Source organism: Anser anser, assembly GCF_964211835.1.
Source record: "Anser anser genome assembly, chromosome: 12".
Lineage (NCBI taxonomy): Eukaryota > Metazoa > Chordata > Aves > Anseriformes > Anatidae > Anser > Anser anser.
In genome coordinates, this window is record NC_139733.1 from 4,030,861 (window position 1) to 4,049,035 (window position 18,175).

At 43.1% G+C, this 18,175-nt stretch overlaps 1 protein-coding gene and 1 pseudogene across 9 annotated transcripts in view; both read left to right on the forward strand.

Annotated features, from left to right (window-relative positions):
- PHF2 (PHD finger protein 2) overlaps positions 1 to 18,175 on the forward strand; it is a 106,152-nt gene that overhangs the window by 43,590 nt on the left and 44,387 nt on the right. For 4 of the 8 annotated variants that reach the window (XM_083795905.1, XM_083795906.1, XM_083795911.1 and 1 more), the window contains one exon: positions 16,853 to 16,938. In XM_083795905.1, the coding sequence (XP_083652031.1) occupies positions 16,853 to 16,938 (86 nt within the window). Of the gene's footprint in view, positions 1 to 5,265; positions 5,373 to 5,413; positions 5,641 to 15,821; positions 16,414 to 16,852; positions 16,939 to 18,175 lie in introns of those variants that run through there. The other 4 variants (XM_083795904.1, XM_083795907.1, XM_083795908.1 and 1 more) reach the window with 3 other exon arrangements.
- Positions 11,731 to 15,547, forward strand: LOC310880322 (annotated as a pseudogene). The gene has a single exon. The product of its transcript is annotated as an uncharacterized misc_RNA (transcript).

The following is an 18,175-nucleotide window of genomic DNA, read 5'->3' on the forward strand; positions in this document are numbered from 1 at the left end:
CTCTGCCCTTTGCTGTCTTGGCCCTATGATGCTCATGACCCCAGTGTGCGTAGCAGAGGGGCACCTCAGAGCATGGGGCCAGGAGCCCTTTCTCACACACAGAATCTGCCCCTGTTGCATTACTTCCCTCCCTGGCATTTTTAAACATGATGGAGTATTTTTGGTTTGTTTGCTTTTCTGTGTCTCGGGTTACAGACCAGCTCCTATAAAGATGGTGAAAAACTCCATTTCCAATGACAGACATCCTTAGGGATTAGGTTATATTTTAAATCCTCTGGTTTTGTGTTTTTTTTTATTTTTTTTTCCCCTCTCCTTCACTACAGACAAAATGGCAAAAGTCTTCATGTCTGTTTGGGTTTATCTTTGCCTCTGATGAAAGGACATACCTTCTCTGCTCATCCTGGCTGAAGTACAAGCTCATCAGAGATGATGAGTGATTATGTTACTAATATTTACCATCTTACTAAAAAAAAGAGAGGTTAATCAATTAATTGTGTATCTTTTGCCTCTAAGTCTTGTCAGCAGTTCAACTCAGTAAACATTGGAGTGAATATGAGTTGGAACTATCCCTAGATGAGTCAAAGTAAACAGTTTTAATGTCTGTCATCTAAATATATAAACTTAGACTTTTACATTGTTTTCAGATATTGTAGCTTCTAAGCATCTCCCAAATAAAGTCAATAGTAATTCTCTGGTGGACTTCATAGAGTTTATTTAGGGTCAAAACCGTATTTATAGGAAAAATGTTATTTGTGTCTTTCTTGTGTAGGTTTATGTCTATATAGATGTAGATGTGGCTGTGTCTTAGTTGGTGGAGAGATACAGAAGTGATTTAGGTGTGTCTTTTTGTGTGTGTGTGTGTTCTGAAGGGACAGGTTCCCTTCCCTTAGATTTCACAAATCTTGCTGTTGACTTCAGACAGTCCAAGTTTATAACATTTTATTCTGGAAACTTAAAGTGCCTTATAGTGAATTCAAAAACGAAAAAAATAAAATGATGCAACTCAATCAGGAGCTAAACTCAATGGGAGAGTTGTTTCAGATATTAATATGGCAGAAAGGACTGTAAGACAGAGCTTCAGGAAAACCTGAAAAACTTCCTGAAACCCAGGAAAAAGATATATGATGGAGAATAAAACATCCAGTGATGAGAACACTTGGGCTAGATCTGTGTATATTTGAAAAACAGCCTACTGATTGCTAGCATGCTTTTCAATTGTCTCGGTACAGGTGTTCTTCCCTTTTTTATTTCATTATTCATATTTAGGTTTCTCTCTATTAATAAGACATAAGGAGATCTAAATTGAACTCCTACATGCATAGAAGAGGATGGATTCTAAGAGCAGAAGTTGACTCAGATGATTAGTTTTGTGTGTGCAAATTTATGTTTTGCCAGGCATTTTAACTCCTTTTTGGTGACTGAAAATGTATTGTTTCTATGGTACCAAGACACTGGTGTCAGCCTCCAGAAAATAGAGCACAATAGGAAATGTACATCTCAGAGTCTTAATATGAATAACTAGTTACGTTACTAGATGAGAAAACAGGTACAGAAAGGATATTTCACAGTTTGTTTATGTTAGTATTTCGTTTTCTACATGGGCTTCCTGTTTTCATTTTTAAAATTTACATGTTTTGCTTAAAGCAAGGGTGAGAGAGAGATTATATCTCTGCTTGTCTCATGACCTAGTTATTGTTGCTTCAAAAAAAAAAAAAAAGGCAGGATTGTGTCTCTGCTTCTTAGCTTCTTGTGGAGCACAAAACTAAAAGACTGGTCAGGTATTCAGTGGCAGGGAACAACAGCAAAGGCTAGGACTCTGTTCCTTGCTACCTACTCCTAATTTCAAAGCCCGTTGCACAGAAAAATTTATCTGAATCAAAACTGAGGTAGGCCTTAAGAGTCAGCATGGGCTGTGTAGTAAAATGATTTATTGATGAATTTCTTGGCTCTTTTTCAGATAATGTTTCGCAAATTAAAGCATTAATTAGTGACCAGTAGGACGTTGAAATGAGCAGATACCTGTGACAAGACTTATAGCTTTACATTCAATAAATGGCTTTTCCTGCTGCTCGTGATAAAGATTTCTGTTTCTGTGGAAGGACATCCACAGTGTATATATTGCTGCCTTAAATTCAGTGAACATCTGTCCTATTTTTTTTTCCTGAAGAAAAGCTGGGGTTTTTGGGTTCTATGAGGAGAGGAGCAGGTTTAGCCTTTGGAAATGTAGGAACTTACCCATGTCTCAAAGAGTACAAGCTTTTCTGATCGTAGCCCCTCAGGACTGACTTCAGTCCATGTATGTAGTCTACTCTGACGTGCAAGCTCTCCAGACATTTTAAGTTGCTCAGTTTGAGTACTGGTGTGAGTAGCAGGGGCCTGGAGCTCTGTGTAGGCATGTGGGGCCTAGGGTGGCTGGCAGCGCTTGTGCGGCCTGCAGTGCTGTAGGAACTTCACTGGGCCTACCTGCAGTGGAGTCATAGCCTCCGTTATTGTCAAGGCTGCAAAAGCTGAACTGACCCCTTTTCAGTGAATACCTAGTGATTCTTTGAGTTCCCTAATTTCCAGAATAACTTCAAAGTCTAGCAGTTTTTGAAAAGTTACATTGAAAACCTTCAATATTCAAAGTTATTCAGTTAAAAGTATCCTGGTTAGTTTTACCCAACTGTGACAGATGAGAAAAGAATGTGAACTGATTTATTAATAATTACTTTTAATAATGGTATGAATAAATGAGAAGAAGTTATTGGGTTATCATAATTTTTCAACAGCTGTACTAATTTAGCTTCAGAGAAGGCTGTGGAAAAGTCACCCAGAACACCCTGGCATGTCCCAGTGCCCCCTTGAAAAATAAGAGGCAAATTGATTAAAGGACCCTTCTCTCAGGTCATGATTTGTCAGCTGAGGACTTCAAGATCAAAAGAACTTTAAAGTCACTGAAACACCTGAAGAGCAGAAAGGAGGTGACTTTCAAGTTACCTAGGGAGAAAGCTTGGAGACTCATGGCCTGTTAGGAGAAACAGGCATGCAGTCAGTTTTGAGAGAAGCTTATTTTAAACAATACTTTATTTAAAGTACTTTAAATAAGTACTTGCTTTCAGGAGATTATTTGGCCACTGCTTACAGTTTGTCATTGCTTCTGGAGGGAACAGAATTGCGGGTCTGAGCTTGCACGATGCTAGCTGAGTTAATTATGGCTTGTAAGGCACTGCTGCCAAAGCACCAGGCCTGAGCATGGCACCAAGTGCTGCTGCTTAAAGATACTTGTGCTAGCTTGGGTACTAGAAGTGGGGTGGTTGCAGACTGCAGAAGTGCCAGGTGCAGTTTTACTGAAGAGATAAGCAGGCTGTGGTTTCCCCCTTTGCTTCTGGCCAGGACGTGCACTCTTGCCTCATGGTGCAGTAACAGCCATCTGGCTGTTCAACCACAGCCTGAGCATTGGGGCAGGCGCTGGACCTGAGTGCAGGTTCCCCTGTGCAACTAGTCCTATGGGGGAGGTTATATTCCTGTGCAGAGCATTTGCTAGTGGAGCTATGTTGTTCTAGCACTTGAACAAGCTGCATTGTGTCCTGTAAATGTACCCCAAGAGAGTAATTGGATTCCTGCCCCTGGAGAGTTTCCTGCCATTGAAACTCTTGTCTTGAAATTCATTGTTCACAGAGGAAGTCAGGAAGGCCTCAGGTAACTTCACCTGGTAACTGCATCACAAAGACACTGCAGGTCATGAAGTCTGTGTATGTGGATGTATATGAATCATGATTGCACGAAGATAAATCTTAGGTGTAGGCTAATGTCTTAGATTTGGGTTGTGCAAAGCCTCTAGTCTACAAGTTGAACATGCCTTTTCTGGGGACAGCCTCTGACATAAGTGCAAAATCTGCTTTTTCCGTGAGTCTTACTGGCACTAAACACATCGTGTAAAGATTTGTGGTTCCTAAGCACAATGGGAGTTTAAATACAGAACCAGAAAGATCAAATTCATATGCAAGTTGATGTTTGTAAAATACTCTCTCAGCTCTTTCTGGAGGCCTTCATGATAACCGGGTGAGAACAGTGATGTTGGCTGGCTCCTGCAATAAGAAGGAATTTGGCATGCAAAGGAGAAATAGCAAGGCGAGAAGGAAGGTGGGGACTGCGTGTTGACCTGTGTTCAAATCCCAAACAGCTGCTGCAATAAAGAAGCAATCTTAGCTGCACCAGAAAGAACACTTAGAAATAAAACCAATACAGCAAAGATCTGAACTTCAAGTCTGGTTGGTTTGTTAAGGGAGAATAGTGTGTCAAACACAAATGTGACAGACTGTTGATAATTACTAAAAATTCATCTGGACAGGTAAATTTTATTCTCTAACTGTCATAGAGTCATGTTGCTACCACTGAATACCCAGACAGAGTAGCTTAGGGCATATTTACACTGGTAGGTTCAAAAAGCAGGCGCTGCTTAACTATGTTTGTGCCTTAACAAATGTGCCAGTATTGTTGGAATCACTGATGGTTCTTTTAATATAAAACAGATTTTTTGCATTGCCCCTGCTTTCTTAGAAGATTGGCCAAACCTAACTATTTGTTACCTTTTTTAGTTTCTCTAGGTGTCAGGGAAAAAAGGTCTTATAATTCAGCATGTTCCAGGGACCCCCTTGAAATCATTCTGTTTTTAACAGATTTTTTGATCAAAAAAACATAAGTATCTGATGTCAGTAGATGCTTGTTCTGTGAAGGACATCAGGAGAATGTACAGGACTCCACAGACTGGCAAAGGTTGGGAAACCACTTTTAAATAATTTTGTTAGCTAAAAATTGTATTGAGAGATAAAAAGATGTTTTTGTAACAGATCACAGGGACTCCAGTCTTCTTTCTGTCTATTAGATATGTAAAGATCGTTATTCTCTGTGTTACTCTGACTGGGACAACTGTATATTTGTTAAGGAAGGAAAATTAAATTAGTCTTGTGTTTGATACATTATTGAGAACTTTTGTTCCTTGATATGAATTAGATAATGCAGCCTGGTTCTGTGGCATCGGGGCATTCCCCTGTGATGGCTTAATTCTCAGCTGAGCAATTAGTGCAATTTCTCAGTCCTTTGTGCCCCAAGAGCAGCCCAGAAATGCTAGAACAGGGTCTAGAATATGGCTTACAGTTTAAATACAAATGCGCAAGGAACGAAAAGAAAAAAATGAAGCCAAACCTGTGGTGCTTTATGAGGTGCCTGGCTCTTGACCCAGGTGAGTAATTGTTACTTGTGGAGCAGTGCCCACGTCCAGGGAGCAGTGCTGGTGGGGTGATGTTGGAAAACACATCAGCTGAGGACCTCATTATGGTCAGAACAGATCCCTCCTATTTCACTCCATCCTTAACTACGTGTTTTAGAGGAAGGTGAGCTGCTTGTGAAAAGAGAACTGATATTTTAAAAGGCTTTTTAAAAATAGCTAGAGAGACTGGAGTCGTCTCTCTCGGGTGAAATGGAGATGTTTGAAGGATTGTTTTGTGCTGCAGTCAGGCATTTGCTGGGAAGCTTGCATGAGGCAAAACTGTAGAAACTATTTTTAGAACATGAAATGGAGAAAAATGCCCCCAGGTTGGGAACTACCGGGCTTCCTTTCCCGACTGCAGCTCTGTGGCGTGATCTGCTGCCAAGAACCAGGCAAGGGCTTCACGCAGTGAGTCCCGTGCTGGCGGGCAGCCCTGGGCCCTCTGGCACCCTTGTCCTCCTGTGGTGGTCCTCGCTGCGGTGCCCAGGCCTTTGCTCACTAACTGCTTTGGGGTCTTTGGGGTTCATCTGGCTTTCCTCTCTGCTGGTAAATGCAGAGGGTGGCTGTTTAGAGCCTGAGAGGTGCCAGGAGTGAGGCTGAGAGCTGGGGGGTTGTTTTTCACATGGTCAGCTGGCTGGATTGCAGGACTCACTATGTCTCCACATAGGTGGGACAGCAGTTTAGTAAGAATCGAGCACTTTGCTCATTTCACTCACTGATAATTATATGTATCAGCTAACATACAGATCAGAGGCTTCTGAGTGCAAATACCGCTGCTGAAATTCAGACCTAAGCTTCCAAGTGGCTTTTAAAAATTATACCTCTTATCTCAGTGTCACTCAGCTACTTGCTTCAAGACAACTCCCCCCCCCCTTTTTTTTTTGATATTAATTTTTAATGCCTCTTTTGGGGAGAAAACTATAGAATTTCTTCTATGTTCCTTCCTATGGTAAAATAGTGGTATAGCATGCTGTTCATTTTAAGGACTAATTTTCATACCGTAAATTTAAAAGAATCTTATGGTATTTTCAATGTAGGAAGAGGCTGAAAATGGGTTTTCTGTGTCTGAGCCACTGGAGTAGTTTTAACATTTTGTATCTATGAATAGCATCAATGCAACCATGTAAAAATAGTAACTCCCTGCAGAGTGAACTAAACTTTTGTTTCCTTTGTAATGTCTTGAGATTACAGAGATCACTGGGGACTTCAGTGAGTGGATCAGATATAAAGTGTTCAAAAAAACCAAACCAAACCAAAAAAAAAACAGGAAATGTTTTTCCACAACAAGTAACCTGCTAACAAAAATAGTAACTGAGGGCAGATTATCATTAGCAGCATTCAGTGTAATAGAGATGAAACTATTACACCTTAGGGAAACGTATGCTATAATAGTCTCAATTACTAAATATGGTTTGTTTCTGGTGTTTTTAAACTTGTTTTATGACTCAGGCATGAACTATCTGGATATTGTTGATCGCATAAAATCGGTGATTCTCTAAACGTAATTTAAGTTCTCAATGCCTGTTTTGTTCCTGTACCTACTTTTATTTTAACTTTCCTTGCAATTTCGGGTGCTCCTTCTGGAAAATTGCTTTTAAAACTCCAGTTGTGATTTTTCCTCTCCAGAGAGCTCAGTGTGGGTTGTGTCTTCAGCAAACCGATCAGAGCAGCAAGCCCCTATTTCAAGCAGCTGAGTATTTTGCATCACTGGGGTTTGAGACATTTATGTTTAGACTTCTGCAGTTCTGTCTCTGTGATAAACGTGTAGATGTAATGTATACTTTAATGCCTGTGTACTGCAGAGGTGATCTTCACCCCAGAAATAGGGAAGATTTTTCTCTTAATTAAGGCGGTGCTGAGCACCTGCAGTGGCAAGTAACATTCATGAAGTCCCTCAGCCATTTGCAATTAAAAAAAAAAATACTCTGCAGCTGGCTTAGTTGGCTGTAACGTTTGTTTTTCAGGGAGGTCCTGATTTCACTCACTTTTACAAATAGCTTTGTAGAGGTCAAGTAATTCACACTTTCTGCCAAAGGCCTCATTCTCTGCCACATACCACAACTGCAAACAAGTTTGAAACAAATCACAAAATGTAGTTCAGCCAACCAAAGAGCACAGTTTCTCCAGGACAGCAAAACTCATGCAACTGGCTGAGGTGTAGGGATGTAGAAGTGGTGAGAGCAGCTCCTTGCTGTAATTCAATCCTGTTTGCATTTCTGACCGGGACTGTAACAGATTTAGTCCGTTCCTCTTTTTAAAACGAAAGGGCACCTACTTCATAAACAAGCAGCTAACTTCTAGTACAATTGCAAACATCAGAAAGAGCAGGTAGCACCCCTCCTCCTAAAACAATTTCCAAATAATAAAGTGTAAATGGAGGCACGTCCCACTGCCGTGCCCCTAAAAGAACATTTCCCTCTCTGTGTTCTTGGAGGGACTGTAGGACCAGGGTTTTCAAACAGGAGGAGAAGCACGTTTTAGGAGAAAGGTGAACATTACTTGCAGCCCTGATTTCAGCAGCGGGGTGCAGTTTGATGTGAGTCTAAGAGGCTGGCTCAGGGCTGTGCTGGGGTGCTGGCCTGACATCCCAGCCAGCCCTTGTGCCCGAAGCCCTTCTGGGCAAGGGGCTCAGCATGGCATGCTGCCTTTGCTGTCTGTGCACACTTCTAACAGCACGCGGCCAGGAGGAAGCAGCAGCAGTGCTTGTGTTGTGCCTATTTGCTGGAATAAAACCATTTATAAGGCTTGCTGTAGGCAAAAACTGGTTTAAATGTCATGCCTCCAGTCCCCAAGTGCTTGAATAGTTTTGTGGCTGTAACGGGCACGGCAGCTACTCAGAAGTGTGGGTGTGGTTTGAGTGACTGGAATACGTGCCCTGTGTTAGCACGGTATTCCTGGTGTATGCTGCATGTACTTGTTTGTAGCCTGGTGGCAATATTTGTTTGGACATTCCCCTGCTAAAGCCCAGTCTAAAGTTGCTTGTACATGGTTTGCATTCCCTTTGACTCTAAAATAAAGAAGAGACAGCCTCTGCTGGCCATAGTACCTGTACCTTACCCATTTTTTGTTGTTGTTGTTGTTCTTTTTTCCTCCAAACTCTTCAGTTTGAAGGAACATTGACAAAATCTTGCAGGACAGAAAATAACTGCCTTAGGGGTTTTTATAAGCTAGAGGAGGTTAATTCTTCCAGCTTCAAATGCACAGTCTGTTTGCTTTGAAGCTGACTTCATTGCCAGGAGGTTAGAGGACACATACAGGGGCGAGGCAGCGCTCGTGCAGCACTCTGCCAGCTGGGGCCAGGGGCAGCCGAGGGGCTCCAGTCCCTGCGCAGCCAACAGTGCCGCAGCCTTCGCTCTGTGATGGTGCTCCCCGAATACGTGGATTTGTGACGCTCAGGAAAGGAGCGTCAAGGAGAACCTTTGTTTGTAGATCCCCACAGGAGAATTCACAAGCAGTAGAGGCAGACCTCTGCAGCAAAAGGTCTGCGTGTGGGTAGCAGAACCGGGCACTTGCACGGAGACTCCCAACTTCAAAGCACTGAGCAAATGTTTCTTAATTATACTACAGCAGCCTTTGAGGTTATCCGGCAGGTATTAATATTACTGTTTTATAGGTGGAGAAATTGAGTCAAAGAAATTACGTAATTTACCTGGGATTAAAGAGAGCCGTAACAAGTGGTAGAATACAGCATGTGGGAGAGGAACCCACTGCTTCCTCATGATGTAAAACACTAGCTATCCAGTGGAGCTAGGTTCATCATCATTTAGGCTCTTCTTCAACAAGTCCCTTTTATTAGATGCTTACAGATGTGCCTAAGTCAACAAGCATTGTTTTCCGGCTGCCACTGCTTGCTCCTGGGTTTCCTAGTGAGGTAACACTGATGTGTGCATCTTTCTGTTCTCCAAAATGATTTTTCAACTCGCTATTTAGCTTTAACCATATCTGACAGCAGGCTTAAGGTCTCAAAAATTCACGCATATTCTGTGAAAATACGTGGCTGATTAGAAGAGACAAATCCTTCTACTTAGGGAAGGGCTTGTCTGTTTGCTTATTAGACACGGGAGAACATACATGGAAGAGCCCTGGTCAGAGTTCACCCAGTAACATCCACCAGGAAAACAGCATGAGACTCAAATCCAGACAACAGCTTTTCACTAGATTTGCTCCTCTTGGAACTACTTGTTGCTTTTCCTTGTCTTGTTTTTCCTTAACAACTCTCGTCTGCAATATTAGCCATTGCATTTCTGGATGCTGTGATTAAGACCCAAGAAATCACTGTCACCTAGCACTGGCCTGTCTCATAGCTACTGTGTAGCCAACAGAATGTCTCTGTTTGGGGGCAATTACAGCTACTTTGGCAGATCTGATGAAAAGGAGTAATAAACACGTGATCAAGTAGATATGTAAGCACCAGATAGCCATCAAAATGGGAACCATGATTCTTTTGACTGTTGAGAAGTCACGATTTTCCTGTGGTACCTATAGTGGTTTTTTTTTGTTTTTTTTTTTTTTCCCCCCAGTTGACAGAGGCTTCTGAAACTCGATGTATATCTTTCCTATAAATCTATAAATGGCGTCTTGTTGTTAAGGAAGAGTGTTATTGTGTAACGTGTGATAGATGACATGTCAAGAAATTATACTAGTAGATGCCCTGTTGTTAAATGATGAGGATGAACTTAGGTTAATCACTAATTACCACCTTTATTACCCATAGAAATGCCACAAATGCCTGTTCTGCTCCATGATTGCCACCCCACCTGGGGCTTTGATGCTACATCCTCACGTGCTGAGGCCGAGCACCCTTGCTGCCTGTCCCCAAGCCAGGCCCTGCGTGGGCTGGAGCACGGGCCCCTCAGCACCACCCTTCCCTCTCCTGGTTCATAACCAGTGATTCTGCCTCCAGCTTCTGAGAGAAGAGAGAGGAGTGAGGTCAAGCACCATTTTTCGTATTAATGGTCCTTATTTAAAGCTAATGGCACAGGGAAGGGTCATCTGGTCTGTACCCCCTACCCAAAGGTACCGTTAGTCTGAATCATCTCAAGAGGTCTTTGCTTAAGTTGTTCTCAGCAGCCTTGTGGGGTGACAACCCCATGGTCTCATTAGCAGAATTGCTGTGCCTTACCCCACACAGGAATCCTTCGCTGCTGTTGCAGGATAAGGCAAGGAAATGAAAGGTGAACGATGCAGAAGAGAAAACCATCCGTGATGAAGGAAGGGTAGGCAGATGACAAGAAAGGAGCGCTGAGGGTAAGGGCAGCTGTGTCCTTAGGTCTCCAACTTGGCTGTGGTCATTAATTGTTCAGCACAAGAAGGGTTGTCAGGCATCGCAGCCTGTCTCCTGTAGACTAGTGTGGGTCAGTGCCTGGGCGCTCAGTGCGTCAGGATGCCCTGGCCTGGGCTGTGCTGGTGACACTGAGCCCCAGGCTCTCCTAATTCCTTCAGTGGGAAGAACACCACTGGTTCCCTGCATACGCATGGCAGAGGTGGCCTTGTACTTCGTCCTGTTGGGTCCTCACATGCCTCAAAGGTTGCATATGCTTGTGCAGAAAGTTCCCATGTGTCTGGATTCACGTTCGTGAAGCAGCTGGACGAAAGCTGTTCCTGAGCTGTGAGGAACTTCTTCAGCCATGCGATGCAGTTTCCAGGTCTGTGGCTGGTGGTGGAAGTTATTTGACTTTGGACTGATTCAGGAAAAGAAGGAGAAGCAGATATGCAGTTGTGTGAAATAAGAGTTAAAATGTCATTTTTTACCAGTGTTAAAATTCTCTAAGCTTTTGGCATGCTTCTAGTGAAGTGGTAAAAGATGAAAATGGAAGTTAAATTAAATAAACAGAATATAACAACTAATCCAGCGGTTTATTTGCTAGTTACAAATTCTGAACCGTGTATTTGACAGTGGCTGTGACAGACACTACTGCACTTAGCAGCAAGCTCTGGAGACCTGTTTTGTGTTCAGCTCTGCTGCTGGCCTGCCGGGTAACCTGAGCAAATCCCCCAGTCCTGTTAGTGACACCTTCCATGCCTGTAGGAAGGTACAGCTGTGCTGGCCTTCTCTGTAGACAGAGTGTATTTACCTGTAATGCCTTAGCAGAGTGCCTCAGCAGGAAGCGGATAAACCATGGCACGAAATGAAAGCTAACAGGTTAAATCTGTAATCAGCTGGATGAGCCGGAAAGTAGGGAAAGAATGTTTTTTCCCCACTCCAGAAATTGGGACCTGCAATTAGGGGTGAGAGGTATGAGTGAGGACAGGGTGCCTCTTCTCACCTGAACGAAGTGTGCTCCCTGATGGGTTACCAAACACGACCGAATCTTGCAGGTGCTCAGCATCCCAGGAAGCTGCCGTCATTTCCATCTGTGCTGTCTTGCAACACTTCTTAGAGACCCAGTTCTCTGTGTGAAGACCTTATGTTTCATGCTGCTTTGTAGTTTGTGCAATAGTGGTCCTTGAGAAAGGATAAAATGTAAGATTGGTTTGTTTTCACAAGTTTTATTTATGTATTACTAAGTTTTACTTTCTTTCCCATCAAATTGCCTTTTGTCTGGTTGTTTTGTTCTTTGATATTTTTCTGCACTTGTCTTCTGTTTGATAATGGTTATTACATGGTTTTAATGGAATGGATTAATTTTTCTCATTAACCCCTTAATAGGATGGGTTAATTTTTCTCCTAAAATTACTTAAATGTCATCTCATTGAAGATTACAAATCAAGGTCCTCATAGACATTCGTGCTATAAAAACAGTTCAGATTTATGCAGGCAACAATAACAAAAGGTGCATATAAAAAGTCATTAACTTTGTCAGAGTACTAAAATCTGAATATCTCTTCATTGTGAACACAGAAGCAATTTTGTTTTAAAGTGGCAAAGGGCAAAGTTTCTAACAAAAATGTAATTTCTAACCTCTGATTGCAAATGCTTCTGTTAGTGCTAATTCTCATTTAAGTCACTGTAAAATGTGTGATATATCGGCTTAAACAGCTACAGCAACAAATGATTTACTTTTTTTATTATTATTATTAGCCTATAACACTTTTGGTAAAATTCAAATGCATCAATAACAGTGCTTTGCTTTTATCTGATGATCAAATCAGTTTTACACTGCCTCAACCTGAGCTAAATTATTTTAATAACATTTAAAGTCAGCCATTAAGTTGTTTTAAATCATCCCAACGAGATATTCTTGGATACACAACAATTAACCTCTTCTTCTAGCTTTACTGCACTTGGGCAAAGACGTGGAGTGCGTTTTCTGAGGCTGCTGTGCTGCCTGCATCTGCACTGCCGTGGCTTGCACCGTAACCTCCAGCTCCGGCTGCTGCCCTGCTTCCCAGCTGGCATCTTGCTGCTGCAGCCTCTCACGTGTTCGTGCCCACACCACAGTGTTTTGCAAGACGTTTTGGGGAGTGTTTTTTTCCCTTTTTTCTTTAGCCTTCATATATTAAGTTTTTTTCTTCAAATCTGCTTTGGGAACCTGATGCTTTCCCTAGGAACAACATATTTGGTCTGGGAAAACTTCCTAATTGTCACACAGTTAAGAAGCAGTAGCTAGAGATGGTTCACAGAGAGTGGGAACTGTCAGGGGGTCTGTAAAGAGGACACCCACCTCGTACCTGCACACGTTTGAGTATGAAATCGCAGGCAGCGGTGGGTTACCCTCGCTGTGCACGCGGGACTGTGTGTTCAGCCACCTCTGTCAGACTGCTGTAGGGTAAATGCTGTGCCACTTGATCTGTGAGCTCTTGCAGCAGAAGGGGATCTTGTTGGGATGTCAGTATGTTGTTTTGGGGATTTTACGGGCTTTCTGAAGCCAATACTTGGCCTGCTGATACAAATGAATCAACTAAGTCTGCTCCTGCTGCTGTTCTGAAGGCTGCTTCCCGTTCTGCCTGCTGCTGCTCGCCCCTCTGCTCCCTGCCCATCTTCCCCTCAAGGGAGCAGCTCTCCACAGCTTCTCCCCTCCAGCCCCGTGAAGCTGCAGTGTCTCTCTACTCGGCCTTCTCCATCTCCTCCTGGCCCGTGGGAGTCTTCCTGCCAGTACTACCGGCCTGTGCTCACCTTTCTCCTCTCCTCCCCTTGTGCCGCAGGAGAGCAGGGCTCAGCACAGGCAGAGGCCAGCTCCTGCTGCGTGCATCCCGTGCAGTTGTTCCCTTTGCAAGTGAGGAGCAGATTGCGAGGAGGCTGGCAGCTGTGTCTGTCCTGCGACGCTGGCCGGCGTTCCCACTCCCCCAGCTTATTTCCAGCTCAGACTGTGCTTTTGTAAGCTCTGCCCCGACACTACATGTGCAGTTCTTTTGCTGAACCTCTCGTGTCCATTTTTATCTCATTGGCAGATCTGAATAATTGCACAAAAGTGCTATTGAGAGGTTTTTTTTTTTTCCAGTTCTGTGCTGCTGATGGTAATGCATCCAGGGTTCATATTGACAGATTAATGTGCGAATCGGTGCAGCAGGGGCTGTTGCTGGAGGCTGCTCCCAGGCACGCCGCGTGGGATCCGGCATTGTCTAACTTGGAGCCCGTTTGATCGTTGTAGGGGGTCAAATGGTCGACTCCAGTCTTTTTTATGTTTGCATTTCTCTCAGGCAAACAGGACAAAAAAAAAAAAAAAAAAGGAAGAGGGAAACTGGAGAGACTAAAGTGGAGCATTCTCACAAAAAAAAAGATACAAAATACAATTCACCTTTTGTGCTAAAATTTGGGGGGGGACACAGGGCTTGAGGGAAAGGGCAGCACTGTTCAGCTGCTGTCGATGAAATGGTTTTATTCACCTATAGGAATGTGATTTTATTCTATTGTTAATTAGCCACCTTGAGTTTAAAATACACGTGTAAGTTAGGTAGGAGACCACTTCAGGACCCTGCGCTGACCTCTGCCAAAGGCTGGCCTGGCGAGCTCCTCGTCTTCCCCCTTCACAGGTGCAAATGTGCTTTTGAGACAAACTCAGGGACGGGCCACTGCGGTGGAGCTGACGACAGCCCAGCAGCCAGTCCTTGTTCCTGTGCTGGCAGTAATTTCTTTGGGGATCGTGTGTCTTTAACTATGGAAATTCAATTTTTGTGCCCACGTTCATGCGGAAGCCAGCCGGTGGAAGCGGCTGGCAAGTCAAGCTTTGTTCACTGAGAAAAGGGGAACGAACTGGAGCCAGCTCATAATTTTGTTAATGATCATCAGAGTCATTTCAGTAGGGGTGATCGCTTGGAAAGTTTGTACTTGCAATTTCAGGTGCAGTAAGGATAGCAGTTTCTGGCTGCTGGTAGCTGTAAATGGCTAATCATTATTCAAAAGCCGTGTTGTGTTGGAAGAGTTGACTGCAGCCTTCAGAGAACCATTTGAGTTTGAGGTCAGTTATTTTTACTCTTCCATTTTGTTCTAGTTAAATATTTTTACTTGCTCTCAGAACAATAGCTCCCACCACACTGAAGCCTTTGCCCATTGCAGTAGCTTTTCATACCTCCTCCTGTAGCGATCCATGCAGTGCCCAAGGGTCTCATCTGCTTAGCTTAGCTAAATATAGACTTTTCAAGCCCTTGTATAGAGCCTAATCCATACCTTTACAAAGCTTGACAAGCTGAACCCAGTGGCATAAGCAGCTGATGCAGCTTTACGAGCAGAGGAATCCTCCACATTCTGTTACGCTTGTTCTAATCTGCCAGGGTTTGTTTAAATTTTCTACTGCTTAATCTGGTATTTTACTGCCTGTACGTACTTGACTCTGAGGACTGGATTGTTATGATGATTTTTTCCTGTCTGCAAACTTATTCTTTAGTTTTCCATGCTGTCTGCCCAGGGAGACCCAGTGATTTTGTATCTTTTCAAGCAACTGTTTAATACAAAAAGCATCAGCCAAATCTGTGATTACTTTTACATGATTCAGAAATAGAGTTTTGTTTACCAGCAGTGCTGCTGCAGCTCTGCAGCCAGGCTGAACTCACAAAAACGAGAATTTCTGCAATTTTGGTTGCAAAGCTTCTTTAGTTTGGCGAGGCCTGGGTCCCATACTTACACTGGTGGCTACAACAGGGTGGAAATGTCCACAAAGGTTTCTGGAAGAATCTTATTTTGTGGTCATAAAAAAATATTTATTTCCATATCTTACCTTCTTTGGCATTTTCCAGCTTGGTGGAATACTTACTGTTTTTTTTTTTTTGGATGCTGTTTTTCAAAAGCAGGTAGATCTGTGGATTGTAATCATGATCCTTACAGTTACGTGTCACTGCGTGGCTTGGATTCAAAGCGGTTTCAAACCCACCTCTGTAAACACAGAGGGTCATCATGTATTTTGATTTACACGGTTCTGTCACTTTTTCAAAGCAGCTCCCGCTGCCCTGAGCATGCCCGTGTGTGTATGTGTGCTCACTTATGCTGTGTGCACACACCTGCACCCCCAAAGTCACAACAAGAGCTCTGAGCTCCACATAGCCAGGCAGGTGCTGCGCATGACGGCAAGATGACACTTCCATGATATGGGTCCAAACCCTTCCCCTGGCAAAAGAGATATATTGGAGTTTTTGCTAACTGAAGAGCATGGAGAAGGTGTTTCAGGGTATGAAGCAGGGAAACTCCAAGGCTGCTCCTGTTGTGATGTGATCCAGCCTTGTTTGTGCTGGTGGTCAAAGTGGGGCTGCGTTCGTTGCCTCTCATGGCGCCTCTTGCCTCGCTGAGCTCCCATGGAGCCATGACACGAGGGCTGTATCTCACAACCCCCAGCTTTCTGCAAGGCAGTTGAAGGATATTTTTGTGTATGTGCTGCAAACATGCACCTCGCAGTCTGGGCTGTTTCAGACAGAACAAGCAGGAGCAGAATCCTGCTTGCTTTTCCTCCTCCTGGAGGAACGGTGCCATTCTGGAGTTTGATTGTTTGGCTGGCTGCTCAGCACTTCTACTGCGCAACATCTTATCTTGGGTACTTCATTCCTTCGCAATTTAGTTTTGTTTTTCCCCAGTGCTGTGTTGTGCCATTGGATTGCATTCACACAGAGTGCCCGCAGGCTGCACTGTATTGTTACGTATGTTGTGCATCCAAAATAATCTCAGTGGGTGTTCCAAGCAGCTGCCATGATACAACCCATCTTCTTGGCAGCCAGAAGTGCTGTGAGCTGTGTGTCTTCTTTTCCTCTTCGTCTTCAGATATTGTAATAGAAAGGGAACCTAAGAAGACTTGTATATGGTATACTTTGGCAGAGTGCTCCAGTACCTAGCAGCTGTCCATACATGCTTGGTGAAGTCGTGTTTTGGTAATTAGGTTTATGCGGGAGGGCACTTGAAGAACAATGTGTAGGTACAAAGTGGTCTGCCTAGGAAAAAAACATTCTTGGGGACTCTCTGCCGCATTTTAATGGGGGGTCCAGGGTGAGCTGGTAGTGGCTTTCTGAAAGCCACCTTTTTTAGCACCTCATCAGGAACGTAGGCTGTAGAAAATCCGATCGGACTGTACTAGTGTAAAGAGCAGCTAAGTTTTGCTTGGGTATAGCCGTTAGCAGTCAGCATAGCTGCATACTAAATGCGCAGCTTATAGGGTGGTGGTTTTTTCTTTCATTATTAATTGTGTGCTTGCATGTTTGGAAATTGACTCAAGCTAATTTAATATCTGCTTTTAAATATTCTAGCTGTGTGGGTGTTGAAGAAGAGGAGGCACCAGACATTGACATCTATCACTGTCCAAATTGTGAGAAAACCCATGGAAAGTCTACTTGTAAGTATACTTGCATGGCTGGTCCTCAGATAGATGACAGATTCTGTATGTTTAAACAAAAGAATCTTCCTTTTATTTTGTTTTGTTACAGTAAGACACATTTAAATAGATTGTGTCATAAAAACTAGAATTCAAAACATGAGGTGAAAAGAGGTGTCGGGGGGCGGGGGGGGGGACACATGGACTGGATTCTAGAGATCTGAATTTAGCTCCCAGCCTCACCTGGCCTCAGGCAGTGTGCATGAGCTAATGCAAGGTACCTTACCTCTTCTGCTTCAGTCCCTGGTCTGCGATGAAAATAGCACGTCCTCCCTTAAGTGTTGTGAGGCACTTACTGCTGTGGACTAGACAAAGGTGTAATACAGTGATTTTCAGAAACCGTGTGGTGTTTTTTGTCTTTTGATGAGAAGAGTTAAGAAACAATATGTTATGGCTTGCCTGGGTATAAAACTGTAGCAATTTCAGTGGCAGTCAAAATTGTAGGATGCGCTGAGGATGCCAATTCTTGCTGTTATTTCACAGGTAAAAGTTCTCCTGAGTAAAAGTGATAGTTGATCTCAGTGGGAGCTTTGTCTGGGAAAGAATTGCAGGATGTGTTTGCCTTTGGTCAGATTAATTCACAAATTCTTTCTATTACACAATCGGAAAGAAAAAAGAAACCAATTGCTGTAAAAGATTAAATGCTTTACTTGAAAGCCATTTATTGTAAATAAGCAACAGTGATGTGGATGTTCTCGCTCCTTTGCAACATTACAGCAACACACAGAGGAAAAGCACTGTGCTCATCTCCCACGAGCACAGAATCAGAACATTTCTTTTTTAGTGAGAAATCAGGGACGAGTGGAAACTGATTTTTGTTGTATTAAAACTCAGTAATACTCAAACCAGCTAATTATTCCTGCACTGTCTTGAAAATTCAAGTTGAAAAAAAAATTCTTGGAGGAAAGGGGAATGGTCTGAAATGTTTGTTTTGTGGTCAAAAATTGAAATTGTTTTTCCACTCTTTTTCAAAATAAAGTGTGAACTGGAAACCTGGACAATCTGCAGCTGTTCTTGTCACCCAGGTGGTCTGCTAACAACTGGTCCAAGCAGGGCACCCACAAATTGGGCACACTGGCAAAATAAATAAATAAATAAATAAAATTGGGAGGCAAGTCCTGAAGGACTTAACAAAATCAGTATGTCCCCACAAAATGTTTTGATTTAAATGAATCAGTTTTGTTGGAAGATTTTTGAC